The 16197-nt window shown below is 38.7% G+C and overlaps 5 protein-coding genes across 7 annotated transcripts in view; 2 read left to right on the forward strand and 3 right to left on the reverse strand.

Annotated features, from left to right (window-relative positions):
* Positions 1-59: 59 nt before the first annotated feature.
* Positions 60-1243, reverse strand: LOC143216030 (UPF0488 protein CG14286). Its single transcript, XM_076438766.1, has 2 exons — positions 820-1243; positions 60-719 (listed from the first exon to the last, which is right to left on the reverse strand). Exons 1-2 carry the CDS (start codon positions 838-840, stop codon positions 192-194), a joined length of 549 nt encoding a protein of 182 aa, XP_076294881.1. The 5' UTR covers positions 841-1243; the 3' UTR covers positions 60-191.
* Positions 1108-6906, forward strand: LOC143216031 (uncharacterized). Its single transcript, XM_076438767.1, has 4 exons — positions 1108-3985; positions 4863-5755; positions 6269-6464; positions 6538-6906. The coding sequence occupies exons 2-4, from the start codon at positions 5605-5607 to the stop codon at positions 6704-6706; spliced, it is 516 nt and encodes a 171-aa protein (XP_076294882.1). The 5' UTR covers positions 1108-3985; positions 4863-5604; the 3' UTR covers positions 6707-6906.
* A 275-nt stretch (positions 6907-7181) lies between these two features.
* LOC143216014 (CDK5 regulatory subunit-associated protein 3) lies at positions 7182-9696 on the reverse strand. Its single transcript, XM_076438738.1, has 9 exons — positions 9513-9696; positions 9271-9445; positions 8968-9206; positions 8612-8882; positions 8416-8543; positions 8053-8319; positions 7764-7975; positions 7513-7684; positions 7182-7440 (listed from the first exon to the last, which is right to left on the reverse strand). Exons 1-9 carry the CDS (start codon positions 9516-9518, stop codon positions 7369-7371), a joined length of 1542 nt encoding a protein of 513 aa, XP_076294853.1. The 5' UTR covers positions 9519-9696; the 3' UTR covers positions 7182-7368.
* Positions 9697-10287: 591 nt separating this feature from the next.
* On the reverse strand, positions 10288-11980 carry LOC143216029 (transmembrane emp24 domain-containing protein 7). Its single transcript, XM_076438765.1, has 3 exons — positions 11677-11980; positions 11023-11268; positions 10288-10949 (listed from the first exon to the last, which is right to left on the reverse strand). Exons 1-3 carry the CDS (start codon positions 11830-11832, stop codon positions 10734-10736), a joined length of 618 nt encoding a protein of 205 aa, XP_076294880.1. The 5' UTR covers positions 11833-11980; the 3' UTR covers positions 10288-10733.
* A 2465-nt stretch (positions 11981-14445) lies between these two features.
* Positions 14446-16197, forward strand: part of LOC143216002 (uncharacterized) — a 42763-nt gene continuing 41011 nt past the window's right edge. The window contains exons 1-2 of one of the 3 annotated variants that reach the window (XM_076438689.1): positions 14446-14742; positions 14822-15002. The gene's annotated coding sequence lies outside the window, so the exon portion shown is untranslated. Of the gene's footprint in view, positions 15003-16197 lie in introns of all 3 variants that reach the window. The other 2 variants (XM_076438693.1, XM_076438692.1) reach the window with 2 other exon arrangements.

The raw sequence follows: 16197 nt of genomic DNA on the forward strand, positions 1-16197 counted from the left end.
CTTATCAATATGCTTAATGTTTTCATATTTAAGCGAATACCAATAATAACAACACAAGCTTTTTAATATTTCGTCACAATTAATTTACTACAGAAAACTTTGTACAGGAACATTATTCTTATCCGTTTAGAATAAAGTAGAATATTTATTTTTCGGTAATAAAATACAGTATGAAGGTTAAACAATGGAATTTACTCGTTAATTGTAAAATTAAATCTAAACGCAGTCTCAACATTATTAACAGACTCGTCGTTTGTCTTATCAGACACATTATCGCTATCCAAATTCTGCTTCTCTTTTGTCGATTTACAAGCTGCCTTTTTAACAAACACATATTTCTCTTTTTGTTTTCCTGTAGATACAAAGTTCATCGAACACGCTGTTTTCCTATGTTTCTGCTCCTCTAAAGCCATTTTTTCTCTGTAATTTCCTAGAGCGTTTCTCATTACTTGTCTCTTTTTTACCAATGGCGCCATGTTACTTTTCAAAACGTTTAAACTTCTAGTCGTATCTTGCGCCTGCTTGTCGGAAAGCTTGCCAGAATTCAGGCAAGTCTCTAATTGTTGAATGCACCAACATAATTCAAGTTCGAATTGATCCTCAGCTTCTTGCGTTAAACCACTCGCGGTTTCCGCATTTTTATTTCCAGAACTACTTGCGGAATTTGTTGCTTTTGGGGGGCCAGTACTTTTCTTGGCCGCGGGTGATTTTTTATTGCCCTGAAAATGATAAACAAAATTGTTCAATATTTTGGAGGTTAGGATTTAGAAAACAAGGGTGTATTTCTTAAAAAATATTCAAATAGCAAAATCAACATACCGGCTTTGGTTTCGGAGGCATTATAAGCTAGTTAAGTATCAATTTTATTTAATCGTTAATATTTTGTTTCATCGTATTCGTCTACGACAGTGTCTGTACCATATCACCAGACTGCCAGCGTGCCAGCCTTACGCCTTACGAGAGATCGTCTTACTCGAATAATTCGGTCACCAAATCTCGTCGGTGATTCGGTACTTTCTTATGCTCTCTAAAATATATTTGGAAACGATTTGTGTTCACGTTCACATTGAGTTTTGTCACCAACGAGATACTGTTCAATACCATACTGAGTAATATAACTGGTACATATGTATTTCAACATTTGTGGAGCTTGCATAAATATTTGTCAATAATTTCTAACCGTACCAATTTTCAGTAAATTCTGCCAGAAATTAATTGGTTATTATTGATGCAAAATGAAAAATATTGGATATTCATTCATTACAGCAGCAAATGATTCGTGCCGCTTTTCCCATAAGACGCAATGTTAATTCCGGCACGAATTATTTGCTCTTCCTAAACGTCCGTACAGCGCCATTTCGTGCAGCGGCAAAACGCTCAAACGGCTAGCCAAATGTTACCGACAGAGGGAAATTCAGGCGGTAACAGCGCCATCTTATTTAAAGAAAATAAAAATCAATTTTTTCGATATTTCTTTACCTTTTGTAGGTGTATTATGTAATAGCGTGAACATTTTTGTATTCAGAAAAATAATGTGCAAAACGCAAAATGCAATACAAAATATTTTATTTGCCTCATATGTCAATGTATGAACACAAGATTTCCAGAAGTGTCCATTATGACTCTTTGTTAGACCCAGAAATGAACTTTAGCGTCCGCAGGACAATGCGCGTCTCCCGATAACAAGATCTCACGGATTTCCTATATGGAGCATTGTTCGTTCTCGGGAAATTTCGCGCTCAATAATGCGCGCACATTTTCCTGCCGCAAGAAAGTCGGGTCGAGCATGAAGAAAAGAGAATTTGACAGACTCGAACTATTTTGAAAAATATATTTTCTACAATTCGCCTCAAGAGGCATTCACTGATTTTTTTAACAAAGTAGAATATCACTTGAAATTGTTTTTCATGCACTTAGCTCTTCTCCTAGCTTTGTAAATGTATAACAGAGCTTGTTTTATTCTTGTTTCGCTTACAGTTAGTCATTTGTCAATAATCATTTGAACGGGGTTTATCTGGGTCAACAACGTTTAATCATTAATTGTTTCAGGTCCACCATTGTGGCTTTCTAACAATGTCTCTTTTTTTCATAAAAAGAAGAAGCGGTTTAATGCTCTCCTGAGGTCTTGAATGAATTGTTTCCCTGAAACTCCTTCTGCTTCAATTAACCGTAATCTTTCAATTGCTCCATAAAGAAGCAGAATGGAGGGAAATTGTTGTTGAACGGCCAGAGAGGATACCACGATTTCCAGCGGATTTCCACGACCGCAGATAGTTTGCAAAATCCGACGATTTTCTGCGGCGCTTTCCCACGAAATTACCGTCGATCTTTGGTGTTCGTGTCGGCGAACAGTTTTTTCCCCGTTGTTCCGCGTTTAACACATACCTAAGCAATCGTGGTTTTACCTGACTGGAAACATTTTCTACGAACGTCCATAACAGCCGAAGTGAAAAGAACCTCTCCTCGGCAGATCGGGGGAACAAGAAAGCGTTAAAAAAGAATGAAAGTTAATGCGACGGCGGTCTTTGCGGCGGCCCGACATTGAAAGTAAATGCACGAAAATTGCATAATTACGTTCGGAACGTGTAATCGATCGGTCGTAACCTGCCGCGTCTTCCGGAGGATGTAAGGATCTCGATGGAAAGACCTTCGTCTTCGTTCTTTCAACCTGGCTTTGTCTTCAGCTTTCGAATGACGAACGCGGTCGCTGTGCCTGAAAAGCCAAGGATAGTTTTTGATAGAATTTTTCAATGAGCCATTTAAATTGTATACATTGATTTGAAATTGGAAATAATTTCAAGTCCGTAGAAAATAAAGAGTTTCGCTATTTTCAAGCTAGAATAGTATACTTACGTAGTTCATTGTTCCTAACGAAGAATCCCAAAATGAAATGTTTCCTGAGGCTGGCGCTGCTGGCGAAAGTGTGCAATCGATTTCATGATAACGTCGTTGCTCTGGAATCCTACGTCCTATTACGCTCGCCTTGAAATCAGGGTAAAACAAGCTAAGCCTTGATACGCCTCGCGAAATTACGTTACGATACACTCCGCTTCACAGACGGTCTACTTCTGATGAGAGCGACCGCTAAAGTCCGATTTACATAAGTATATCTAAACGGACTAAAAATCCTCTATCCAGGAAAGTGTTTGCGGTCCGGCGAAAAAACATTTCTCTCTTTGAATTGCAATTGGTAAGGCTGATTTTGAACAATCTTGAATAGCCGACAGGCACACAGACGTCGCGTCGTGAGAAAGTATCCTCGGAGGAATGCAAATCGCAAGAGGAGACTATCCATTTAAAATTGCACAATCCGGCGGATTCGCAGTTTGTCGAAGAACAAAGTGCAAACCACTTTTGTTGTAACGACAAACGACGGCGTGTCACGCTTAAACATTGTCTAATTTGTGTGAGGAATTGCGTGCTGTAAATTGCCGGTCTTCCCGATGAAAAAATCCCGTCGAGACCTCGCAATCATTCCCGTTTCTATCTAACATCCGCACGATGCTTCTATGGGATCAGCCAGAACGTTTTTTAACATCAAGAATTCCGCGTTGAACAAACAAATCGAAACTCAACGTAATTGGCCCAGCAACCTTTTTCCTTCGGTTCTTGCCCGGTTTATGAATCTATTGTTGCGGAATGATATTTTCGAGGAAACATTGGGCAATCTGGTTCAATATCGATCGTCACGGTCCGACAAAGAATTGCAGATCGTTTCGCGGGTCCATCGATTCCAGGACACAACTGCTGTTGCAACCCAGGGAAAAGATATTTAACGCAAGCCAAAGCCGTTTTCCGCGTTCATTCCGCGACAAGCCATTGTTCGGTTTGGTTTCGCGTGTACGTCAATTGTGCAAAGTTGCGCGAACGTTGACTTCGGGAAAGTGAATCTTCTGTTACAGGCTGCGGCTATTGTCTTATCTCCGTGAAGATTCAGGGTCGAATCGCTCTTCCTTTGCCGGTTTTTGCACGGGAAGATCTTACGGTAAATTATTGCGCCAGTTTCAGATTGACCGACTGACGAGTAGGGAAAAGTATTGTATTTCGAAAAAATGGAGAAAGCAACGCTGCTATCAATCCGCTCGAGATTAATTCGATTAAATTTGATGTCGCACTGTTAACAAATGAAAGCAGAAGTCAATGGTGTATGAACGCTTCTTTTTCATTTATAATTGATCATTATCTTGAAATCGGCTCGATTAATTCAGACTCCAGTGTATAAATCAAACGTTTAACGTGCACATGGAGGATACCGCTAGATGCAACCCGACAGAACCACTCACTATTTTCCCGTTGCAAGTCGCAACGGACAGTCGGTCAGTCGGTGAATTTGTTCCTGATACACGACCCGTGGGACACATTCCATATCTGGAAACTTAAACAGGAATTATGCCAAGTAAATCGCTGTAAACTTCATGTCTGACTCGTTAAACTTTCAGAACGATTTTAAGAGAAATTTTAACACGGTCACTTACCTTGTTGTCCTTTGCCCCTTCAGTTTTATCTGAGTGAGTGAGATACGCTTGGACTACTTCGAATTCAGATAGTATCTAAATTAATACTGGAGCAATTAAAAACTCGTGTATTCTCTCATGCTGCGTTCCTTTTGCGTACCAGGAAATTAGTATCTATTATAATTAGCTTCCAAGCTGAAGATACGACCTAAAGTCCTAAAATAGGTGAATGACGGACGCTCTTAAAAAGACGATCACTTTTTTAGTATTTATATAATTTTTTAGTATCACTTTTTTACCATACGATTTGAACTTTTCTGAGAAGTTAGAGCAAACTACGGTTTACTACACGATGTGAAAAGTAAAATTTCCAAAAATTACTTGTATAAATATTCCATGAACTTTCAGACTAGTATTTCTTGATCGAAACGCTTCAAAACCTAATAAATTACCATTGCAAATTCGATCGCTGTGCCAAAGTTTACGTACATGCGAAAAACGGTGATTTTGGTCCTATCGAGCCCGATACCTCGCATCAGCCGAAAGAGGTCGAAGGACCCGGATAGCCGGACCATGAAGATAGAGGATCAGCAGCGAAGTCACGGTGTTTGAAGAGGTGGAATAAGGTGAACACACGCCGCGGGTCCTCTTTTCTTCAAGATGATCGTTGAAAGTGTAACAGTAGGTTTCTCATAGCGAAGCTGTCCGGACGGTAGACGATCATCCGAGGTAGCATTCCTCTTCGAGTGGTGTAGAGTAAACTTGGAGAGGCTCCGGGTCACCTGGGTTCATCAGAGCAGTGAATTAAAGGTCGTGAAACCTGTAAGCACACGCGGTGGAAGGAGTAACAATAAAGGGAACCATTCAACCAGCCACGCTCGATAGGATCTGTCAGTGTTCGGCTCTCCGACTCTGGAAAACAACGGAGACTACTACATAGTCAGTCTCTTCAACATACTGATTGTAAAGAACATTTGACAGTGTTCAAATATTACGAAGTGTCCTCCTGCGAAGTTTACGAATGGCTTTTCGCTTTGGATCGATTATGTGCATCGAACGATGATCTTTTCTGCGGAACGCGTCGATCCTGTGAAACTAGGACTGTCGGTTAGTATTATGTGGGACGAATTGGGAATGGCTCGTAGCTGATATGAGGACGTGTGAATCAATGAAGCGTAAGAGGATCAACGTCGCGCTGATTCTCCATGGACCAGGGATGTTACAGCCGATGGTTCACTGGAGGATCTTCTTCATCTTGTCGTTTGTGATACTTGTGTCATCGCCCTGTAGTGATAGCCGTGGTACGTAATATTCGAAATAGTAAATCATCATTTCAATAACACTTTTGTTTCACAATTTCATCAGTTTCGTGTTGCTCGATTAATTATATTAATTATTATGTGAGAGGAAAATTCTGTCTTTTGAATCAGGAGTCGGCAAACTACGGCCCGCGAGATTAATATTGTTTTTTACATGAAAAAATTCCGATTCCGACCCGCCGAGCCTAAAAATTTTACGATCTGGCCCTTTCTGAAAAAAGTTCGCCGACCCCTGTTTCAAATGATCGGTAAATCGCGGATCAGGTTCGATCGTCGGACCTTTTCAGTGTGGTGAACGCAGTCGGAAATGTGGCTCACTTTGCAAGATCGCGGTGCAACTAGCGTGAAACGAAAGAATCCACGGGTGAGAAAACTCGGAAAAATGTGCGCTCTCGTGTAGACACACGCGCTACAAAAGATGAGAATGATCACGTATACATATTTTCTGAGAGTTCATCCTAGAAATTTATGTTGGGGTAACTTTTGAATGCACAGCCAGGAGTCCGCCGAACATCCAAAAGATTGCGAAAACGCTTAAATCGAACAAAGACGAGCCCTCCGCTAATCGCATAGACGATGGATGGCGAGAAGGAAGTCTTCTTGATGAAGAAAATTCCAAGAAAAATATTTACACGCAGGAGCTTCCTTTCGTTAACTTTACCCACAACGATACGGAGGATTATCAATTAGTGTGAGTCTACCTTTTAGTTTTAATGCGAAAAACTTTCTGAACTAGATTTAATAGAAAATATCGGTTGTTCTAGGATACATAACGAAGAAACTTTGCCGCATAAAAGGATCAAGAGGGGAGTGATACACCTTTATAATATGCTAGTTTGTGCTACCGGGTGCAATCCTTTATCTTACAAAGGATACGGGTGTTATTGCGGTTTTCTGGGTTCGGGATACGTCATAGATGGAATAGATAGGTGATTTTTTCTTTCGAATCACTCACATCAGTGGGAAATTCAGCGAATAATTGATTAATTCCCTTTGTCTTAGGTGTTGCAAAATGCACGACTGGTGCTATGATGCAACGGATTGCCCGATGTTTTCCGAGTACATTGTTCCATATTATTGGAGGTGTTATCACGGTTACAAACCGGTGTGCGGTTCGTTTCGCCATTATTTAACTTATAAACTGTCCTCGATTTCGTGTTTTTTCGACTGGTTTGTTTTGCAGCTGTCGAACATGGAAACTGGGGCGGATCCGGGTCATGTTCTCAACGATTATGCGAATGTGATCGTTCGTTCGCTGAATGTCTGAAACGTTACCCTTGCCCAACGACCAAAGCTGTGTGCACCTCGTCACCCTGGAGATTGGTGCAAAATCTTTTCATGACTATGTGATGCGAAACACTGAAACACTGGAAATTGTGGAAATTAATTGATCAATTGCGTTCATATACCAAAGATAATTCTTTTTTAAATGTTGTAATACTTCCAGCTACCGTAAGCGAAGGTACAAGATTTATTTATAACGAAGTATATATAAAAAATAATATATCGATACAATATATTTTGTGGTATAAAACTTCGTGTAATAAACTATACACAAATATTATTAACAACGTTCACTTTCCAATATTGATTATTTACAAAGTACTAATGCCCCCAGTTAAATGTACAATTCTGTTTTTGTATTTCTTCGAAATGTCTTGTTCTATCTGTAAATAAATAAAGAACAAATTATTGAAGAAATATATACCGGATAGCGTTAAATAAATATGTACAAATACCTGTGTTTGCAGCTCCTTTGTCCTTTGGATAATACATTGTAAAAGGGGTTGAAGGGACTCTACTTCTCTCGCAGCATCTTTCTTCTTTTGTTTCATAGCGTTTTGCAAAGCAATCATCTTATCCACTAAACTCAATTTCTGTTTCAACGTCGTTGCTAAAACATCCATGTACCTGCCAACAGGATGATGTGTTAGATAGAGGATGATATATTGTTTCATTGTTTCATCCCGTAGAATCTTCGTTTATTTACCTCGCAGAATGTTTAATGTTATGTAGGTGTTGAACCTTTGTGTCCAACATTTGGGATAGAACAACTTGTACATTGTCCAGCATGTTCTGAGTGTTTTCTAAATTGGAATATTGTAGAACAGAAGACGAGTCGTGGAACTGACTGAAACTTAGGAAATTTACTCTATCGTCGACTTTCAGTTCGTACAGTCGCAGTTTAAGGAATGCTTCCAGCTGCACAGAGGGAAACAGGTCAGACAAAAATTTGGAATTCTAGCGGTATCAATCGAATCTGAAGAAGAGGTGTATACCTCAAATAATTGGTTCATAAAATCACTTCTGGTCGACGTATTGTCAAGAACCGTGTACGCTTCGCTACCACTAGCTACTCCACCTTCGTGGCCAGCTGCTTCGACAACTATACCGGATTCTTCCAAGGAAACATTGAAATCTATATCCTCCAGCGCAACTTCTTCCACATTCCCTTCGCCCCAATCGATGTTACCTTCACCTTCCAAATTAATGTCGCCACCCAAATCCACATCTACGTTGAAGTCGATTTCCCCGAAATCGATTTCCTATCGTTTCAAAACCGGTAAAACAGAGCTGTTGAAACCTATTAGGTTGGAGGGAAAGTTCTGTCGTGTTTTAAAGAAAACATTTGAATTACGTACAGCATTTTCTGTGTCTTCAACCTTTCTATTTGCCAAATCTTCGTCAGTTTTCACGTTCAACGGTGGTTCGCTAATCGATAGCGGGGGTTCTCCATAAATCCATTCGTACGTAGTAGTATTCCCCTTCTCTATTAAATGTATTCATACAATGTAACATGAAATATTTAACATTCTTTCTGAATCAATTTCAGCATACCGATCACATATTTCACCATAGGGACGCAACCACCGTCGTGCAATCTACCCAGAGTATAATTAACAAAACCCGAGTAGAACTCTGTAGCCTTCTCTAATGACTTCGACTTTTTGGCGATGTTCTCATAAATCTCTGGCAGTTCTTTCACTTTCTCTGCTAGCTCTTGTTTAATATGTTCACCGGGAATGCCTAATTGTTTGCAGAGTAAATTAAACTCTGACCGAGCTGTGTTCTCCGACTTTTTGTACTCCACTTCCTTCTTGTCCAAGTCCTGAAAACACTCTGCTTTTAATGCGATGAAAATAGATTTAATGCATTCGATGTATATATTTGATATATATGCAATGTATACTTACAATCTGAGTCTGTTCCAATTTTTGAATTTGCTTCTTAGTGCTAGGTACTTCGTAATTCACGTTTCTAATCAGAATTTGCGCCACTTCTGCCAAGTACACGTTGTCCTTCTCGTACATCTTCACTATTTCCTGCCAGTCTTTCATTCTCTGCGAACCATACCTTCCAAACACATTTTTCGTGTCCGCCTCAGTCTCCTTCAATATTTCTACTATCTTCAGACAGTGAAAGTAATTGATATCTGAAAGACGTAAACGAATATTAGAGTAACTGAAATAAGCGTTGGATGTTCAAAAGTAACTTACATGTTCCTGACAACAGTTTAGCGATATCATCGTGCTCAGGCATATCTTGAATCGCATTGTTAATTTTCTCTCTGATAACCAAAACCTTTGTGTGCCAGTCTTTATTGCAGTGTCGCCTGCTGATTAACCATTCTAATAATTTTCCGGTGTTGATATCGATGGAAAAGTTTTGCTCCTAATCGTTGTTGGAAATGATCCTTATCAGAAATGTATCGTAATCAATTTGAAAATTCGATATTTACCTCCATGATTTGAAATACTTCTTCTGTCTGTCTCCTTCTTGTAGGTTATGTTACAACAGCTGTTGCTTCTTGGTTATATTGTTGCTGATTGTTACAGCGTTACGAAGTGATTACAACAAACAGGATACGACACCGGCTGTCTTAGTGACACGTGCATGACGTATTTCCGGCAGGACGGGATTTGAATCTGCCATCGAACGTCATATAATTGAACAGATATGCGTGCCACGTATTCGAATTTCGATCGATGCACTGTAAATAGTTGCACAGATCTTTACGAAAATCGAAATTCGTTGTTACTAGATTTTAAAGACACGGAAACAAGGCGCGGCTCCTCGATGAATCAATAACTGAAACGTTCTCGTATGGAAAAAAAGTTGTGAGATTTATTTCGTTAATCATTGGGTTGGCAAGTAATAAGTAATTTCGGATGAAATAGAGAGCCCAATTTTTGTATTCAAGCAATGACCTTTAATGAATAAGAGATTTCCCCTTTTGTTCGATGATCTTTTACCAAAAAGAACAAATAAGAAAATATTTTGAGAATAAAGAAATTCGGTTTTTTATTCTACCTTCATAAATACCGAAATTACTTTTGTGCCAACCCAATATAATTTCCGTGTACAAATCTTCTGATTGATTTAACAGTTAAACTGTTAAATGTATATGTAAAATATTAAACGAAGAAATTTTTGCCAATTTCAGCTAATCGATTCAGAAACATATTGATTGTAGAATGATCGAGAGCAAGGAGAATGAACGGTGGCAAACACAGTTGTTCGCGCAGTTACTTTAATTTATTATATTACAGTTTCACAGTAAGAAAAAATGTGTTTTTCTCGCATGCGGCAATGTCCGTTACGTTGTTTGTCAGTAGCAAAGTATAATTACAACTTGAGAATTTTGTGTAAGAGATAAATAATAGTTCCCATTCTAGAACGGCCTATCCTTCCTATAACTTAATATCGAAATGATACACACATGAACGCGCGTTCATACACAACATTTTCATACACGAGGAAACAGAATTGATCTTCTCAGAATGTTCCGCCTGTTTGATATAGAGTTTTGATCCGTGAAGAACCTGCCAATGTTAACATGGCACCGTGACTGGTAGTTAGAGCTCGTGGTACACGTTATTTATCACGTCGCTCAGACGGAGACGGTATTTTATTGTGAGCAAAGAAAATACTGTCATTTGCAAGTACACTAGTGGACGCGCTAGGGCTTTCTCTCCGTGAAGAAAGTCTTTAAAATATACACCTGCAACACGCATATAGTTACAATGGTAACTGTTTCTACGATGGACCATTTTAACACATGGTCGTTCAGATCCTCTGCGTTCTTACGGCCCTGTGCTTCTCTCAGTCGATGATGCGTTTGGTAGTCTAGAATGTTGTTTAAATGTTTGTATACTTCGTCCACGGAAGACTCCATCTAAACAAAACCATTAATTTCATTGATTATTTCAAACGTAGACATTCAGATTCGAGAATAACATTACTATTACCTGAGTCATGACTGTTACATGGTCTCCCAGACCAGCCAGAGGCATCTGATTGCCCACGCGGAAGTCCATGTAAACAAGCTTGTGTGAAAATGTTGAGAACTCGTTGCTGAAACAAGCCTTGTAAGCTCCCGACATAGCAGCCGTGAATTGATGCGAATCGAACTGCGTTTTAATCTGCTGGTAGATCACTTCTTTATTTGGTGCTTCTAAGGTTACATCTACGTCGTATTGCCCTCCCGTCACAACCTGTGAAATGATATTTGTACAAGATTTCAGTGTCAGCTGAATTGCATTGTGTTGCGATCAATGAAACTGGTTGCACGCATTCTCTCATAATTGCGCATTACTAAGAAAAGTATTCGGAAACACACAAACTGTGTAACACAGATTTCAGTGTCAGCGCAACGTGGCCGATACAATTACATTGCGATAAATGAAACTGGTTACATAGATAAATTAATGAAATAAATGAAACTGTGTAAAACAGTTTCAGTGACGGCACAACCATTAACAACTGGTGACAGATTCACAGTCAAAGTGCGAACGTGGCTGACACTATTGCGTTGCTATGAATGAAACTGGTTACACTTATTCTCTTGTAATTGCTCGTTCCTAAGAAAATTATTTCGAGTTCGATCGTGTGCAAGAACGTACCTGGAATTCCAGCATCGCCGTCTCATTCTTTACGATCTCTTGATAGAAACACTGTTTCTCATTATCGGGGAGTTCGAAGGTTAACTCAACACCACCAGTGCGTAATATCGTACCACACAGCGAGACTAACAGCAAGCAGACCGACCAGTAGTCCATTTTTCTTAATCTTTTTGTTTCCCTGTTTGTATACTATTCTACATACATTAAAGCTTTTAAATGGGTTTGCGGACCTCGTCGATCAAGGCTCCGGGCCAAAATTTTATCCAAACAAGCTATTCTAACGTGGCCGGATATCGCTCGCGATGAAACGACTGGACTGGTGCACCGTGCGAACGGAACCGGCTACGCTGACGTCCGATTTTTAAATACGCCTGGCAAATGTGTTAGTTTTTATTGAATTTTTATCGGCGTACTCGGTCTGGTGTTGTAAAACAGGAAGGACATGGACATGATTCGAGTATATTCTTTCAAGTATATTACCACATTTATTTCGAGGCCACTGCGATCCAATGAAATTATACGACACATTTATATATATTACCATAATTAAAATGAACTTTGCATTTCATGACAGAAACATTCGATGTAATTCAAATCAACATTTAGAGGTTAGCTTATAATTTATAAATATTATACGAAGATTATGAAAGAATTGTTTCGTCCAGTATATCGAAAACATATATTTTTTTTTATACATATAGTGACACTGCAAGGATCGATAAGTCGCATGCGATTCCGGTATAGATATGTTCATAGATAAGCTTGCAAGTTTTGTCACGTTTTTGATTGTGTATTATTAAGTACACGTGTACGAGTTCGTGGAATATTTAATAGTTTCCTGTACGTGTTTCCTTTAGTTGCATGAACCAGAAAACCGGAAGTTCGTTCGAAGACTATCGGTTATTTATTTATCGTGTAATGATGAATGAACACTTTAATCTGCTTTAATCCGACTGGTAAGCAGACGTACTTTCGTTAAATGATCAAACGGCCTGCAACTTTAATGGCCTGCATCAGATATCCTCAATTTGCTCGAACGAATATCTATTCGCAACTAGAAATTTTATAGATTACAACGAACATTAATTGTTTAAAACAGAATACAATTTCAGAGAGCAGATCTTTATGCAAAATAGAAACTTTCTATCTGATTTACAACAAATTGGAGTGAAATAAAAGTCTATTTTCTTTCTTAATATGTTTAATAATGAAAATTATGTAACAGCATTTTTTAATTCTTCGAATGTTTCTAGTTTTTACTGTTTTAAATTACATCTACTCATTTTTTTCAGAAATGCATAAAATCCGCTGTCTATATATAGTTATCTGTATTTTGTAAAATTTTTTATATACAGATGTGGTAACGTATATATAAGTATATACATAAAAGTATGTATACATATATGTACTACTCTACGTTCCAGTATGTACTGGAAGCTGCATGGTGTGTGTATACGTGCACAGCAGTGTTTGCGTGAGGCGCCCTAAGGTCCCGCCTACTATTCTAATAGAGTCTCCTTGTCTGTCATGTTACTTATTCATGGAAGTGTGTTGTAGAACAAGTCGCGTGTATCGAAGGGCAAAGGGGGTAACTGAAAGAGAGGGAAACCAGTATAAAGGTCCTTTTCATTGTGAAAGAACATGGAGTGCGATAGGGCGTGTAAAAATCATACGCTATCTCGAAAATCATTTGCTAAGGACGCGCACAATATACAATCACGAAAAACAGCATAATACATATAGTTAGAATCACATAAAAACAACTAATGCAATTGTAATGTACAGTTTAGGTAATGCAATGCTGTGCACACATATACCTTATCCGTGCCATCTGTATATGTCTTATCACATAATCTTGGCTCTTTGCAGGCGCAGCAATAACCTCCGCGAATTTTTTGATAACCCCGCATAGCGTGCTTGAACGATCCTTAACGGTATCGAGAAATCGTTCTAAATTTAGCGTCGCTATGTATATCGAGAACGAAATCGATACAGGCCGGTCTGATCGAAACCGAACTGCGCCCCCCGTCGCGTCGTTTTCCCGCGCAAAATTTTTGTTTGAACATGCATGTATACAAACTAATTATGAGTACACAGCGGATTTGATGCGTTTATGACAAAAACGAATAGGTGCAATTTAAGACAGTAAAAATATTAGAAGAATTTCAAAACACTATTATATATTATTTTCAGCCTGTTAAACATATTAAGAAAAAAAATCATTTTCTATTTCATCTCCAGTTTGTTGTAATTCTTTATGTGTTTACAGCAAAATTGAGTAGATGAAATTCGAAATTGTAAAAAAATTTTCCACTATATTAAAATCATTACGGGAAGAAATAATATACATATTCGATTTAGCTTCTGTTTCTTGCAATCGATGCAGACAATTTTGATTTTGCATAAAACTGTTCGATTGATCGAACGTGATAACAAATTTTAAGAAAGTGGAATGGAATAAACTCCTACTTTTCATGGGAATAGCCTTTGTAGATCTAATACACATAAAAATTGTACCAAATTCTATCGAATTTTATGTTATATAGCTTTGTTTGAAAATTTTCGTAAGCCATAAATGCATAAACATCCGCAGTCTAGTGATGAGCATGTTCCGAGTGAAAGTAAAATTCGAGACCGAAGGAGCATCTCGGGTGCGTTTCAATTACTACAGTTTTTCCCTTAGGCCACAAATACTAATTGTAAGTATGTACATATAAATATATATGGTCTAAAGGTTTCGTCCACACTTGGCACACGCGTGAATTAAATAAAAAAAGAATAGAGACGTCCGTGGACGAAGAAGTATCGATCCCATCCTACACGGCCGTGAAATTTAAGAACGTCTTTTCCCACTGCACGTGCAAAACCAAGTTTCGCGGGAGTCGGTGTGCGTCGATGTTGCACGGGTGTGCGTGCTCGCTACACGTTTCTATGTGTACACGAGGAGTCAGGTTCGAAATACATACGAACAACACGCGAGGTTTCTACGGGAGTGGGGAGGAGGAGCACACGACCGCATCAAGCTGCTGGGCACTGCTGGGCACCATGAGTTTTCGAACGACAACGGTAGGAGGCACATCTCTTCTCGTGTATCTTTTTCTTTCTCTCTCTGTCTTGAAAGGACCGGTGTTATTTTTACTCACAGAAATTTCCCTTTCGCGGTACGCTAGAAAATCCATGCCGGGAAGTGTGTTTCCGACCAGTCGGGACCATAAGTCGTGCCAAAGGAGAAACGCGTTCGTACGGATCGAGACCGAAGAGCCAAAGATGATCCAGTGTAACGTAGGTCGGTGACTCGAAAAATCCTCGTGGCGGATGTTCGTAAGGTAAGCATGCGATTTATGATGATTATTACGAAAGTGTACTTACTTGTATATATCCGTTTTGTTTCCGAAACTTCCTGTAAATGAGCAGCGTATTTTAGTGAGCATGTTGTGCATAGAAAGAATACGCTCGGTTGGAAACGTTAGTAATTTATCGTTTGAAAGTAACACGATACAATCGAGCATTTGAGTATTTGTACATTGCTGTTCGTAGTAGACGTAAATTTAGAAGAGAAAAAAAAAATCTGTTTGTAAGCGTTAGACGCTCATCACCCCCCTTTCACTATAATATTGTGTCAGACTCGCGACGAAGACTCCAAATGGAATCTGCTAAGTATGTGTATGTACATGTTATTAATTTCTTTTCAATTAAAATGAAATTCTGTTTCATCGTAGTAATTGTAAAATAATTTGTAGTGCAAGGAGCTAATTAAGAATAAATAAGAATTTGATGTAGATGACCATGAATAATGAAAATAGAAAGACACTGTTACGATTTGTAATATCGGATCTACGTAAATCGATAGATCGATGGGGAAACGTACGTATAACGTTATTATAATAAACCGTCAGAGTACAAATACTTGTTCGTGGTGTTTTCGAATAGTAAATTATGAAGAATTAATTTTAAAAAGTGGACGAACAAATACTTTTACAAATCACCAAATGGGAATATAGTTCGAATGTTTGGCGGATGACAGATCGAGCTGTTTAGATAATTAGCGATACGTGACAGTTATTAATCGAATTTATCCAGTATAGAGAGAAGCCTGAACTGGGTTAGATCGAACGCGATATTTTAATTATTTACTGTAACGTGTAATTATCACGTAGTTACTCGCAATTCTCAAAACGTTAGCATCGTAAAAGAGAGATTAGTAATTCTCAAATTATACGCAAGGATCTAATTAGCGGTTCAACTAGTCTAGCAGTGTTTCTAAAGAATTCAAATTTTATACACTCGATGTTTATCAGAAATAGAAATTGTGGAACGCAGTTAATGAAAATGTGTTCAGTGTTTTTGGGTGGGTTTCCAGGATCGAAGTGTAAATGAAAGACAGGGGGGGGGGAGCTGTTGTGATGGTTATGTGTTGTTATAAGTGTCCTTTCGACTTTGATGCAGAATATTTAGTGTTCTTCTACCTGGAATCGAGCGTGTGTAAGAACTTCGTATATTCTAGCTTGTAAATATTATCGA

The sequence above is a fragment of the Lasioglossum baleicum genome, chromosome 14, assembly GCF_051020765.1.
Source record: "Lasioglossum baleicum chromosome 14, iyLasBale1, whole genome shotgun sequence".
Lineage (NCBI taxonomy): Eukaryota > Metazoa > Arthropoda > Insecta > Hymenoptera > Halictidae > Lasioglossum > Lasioglossum baleicum.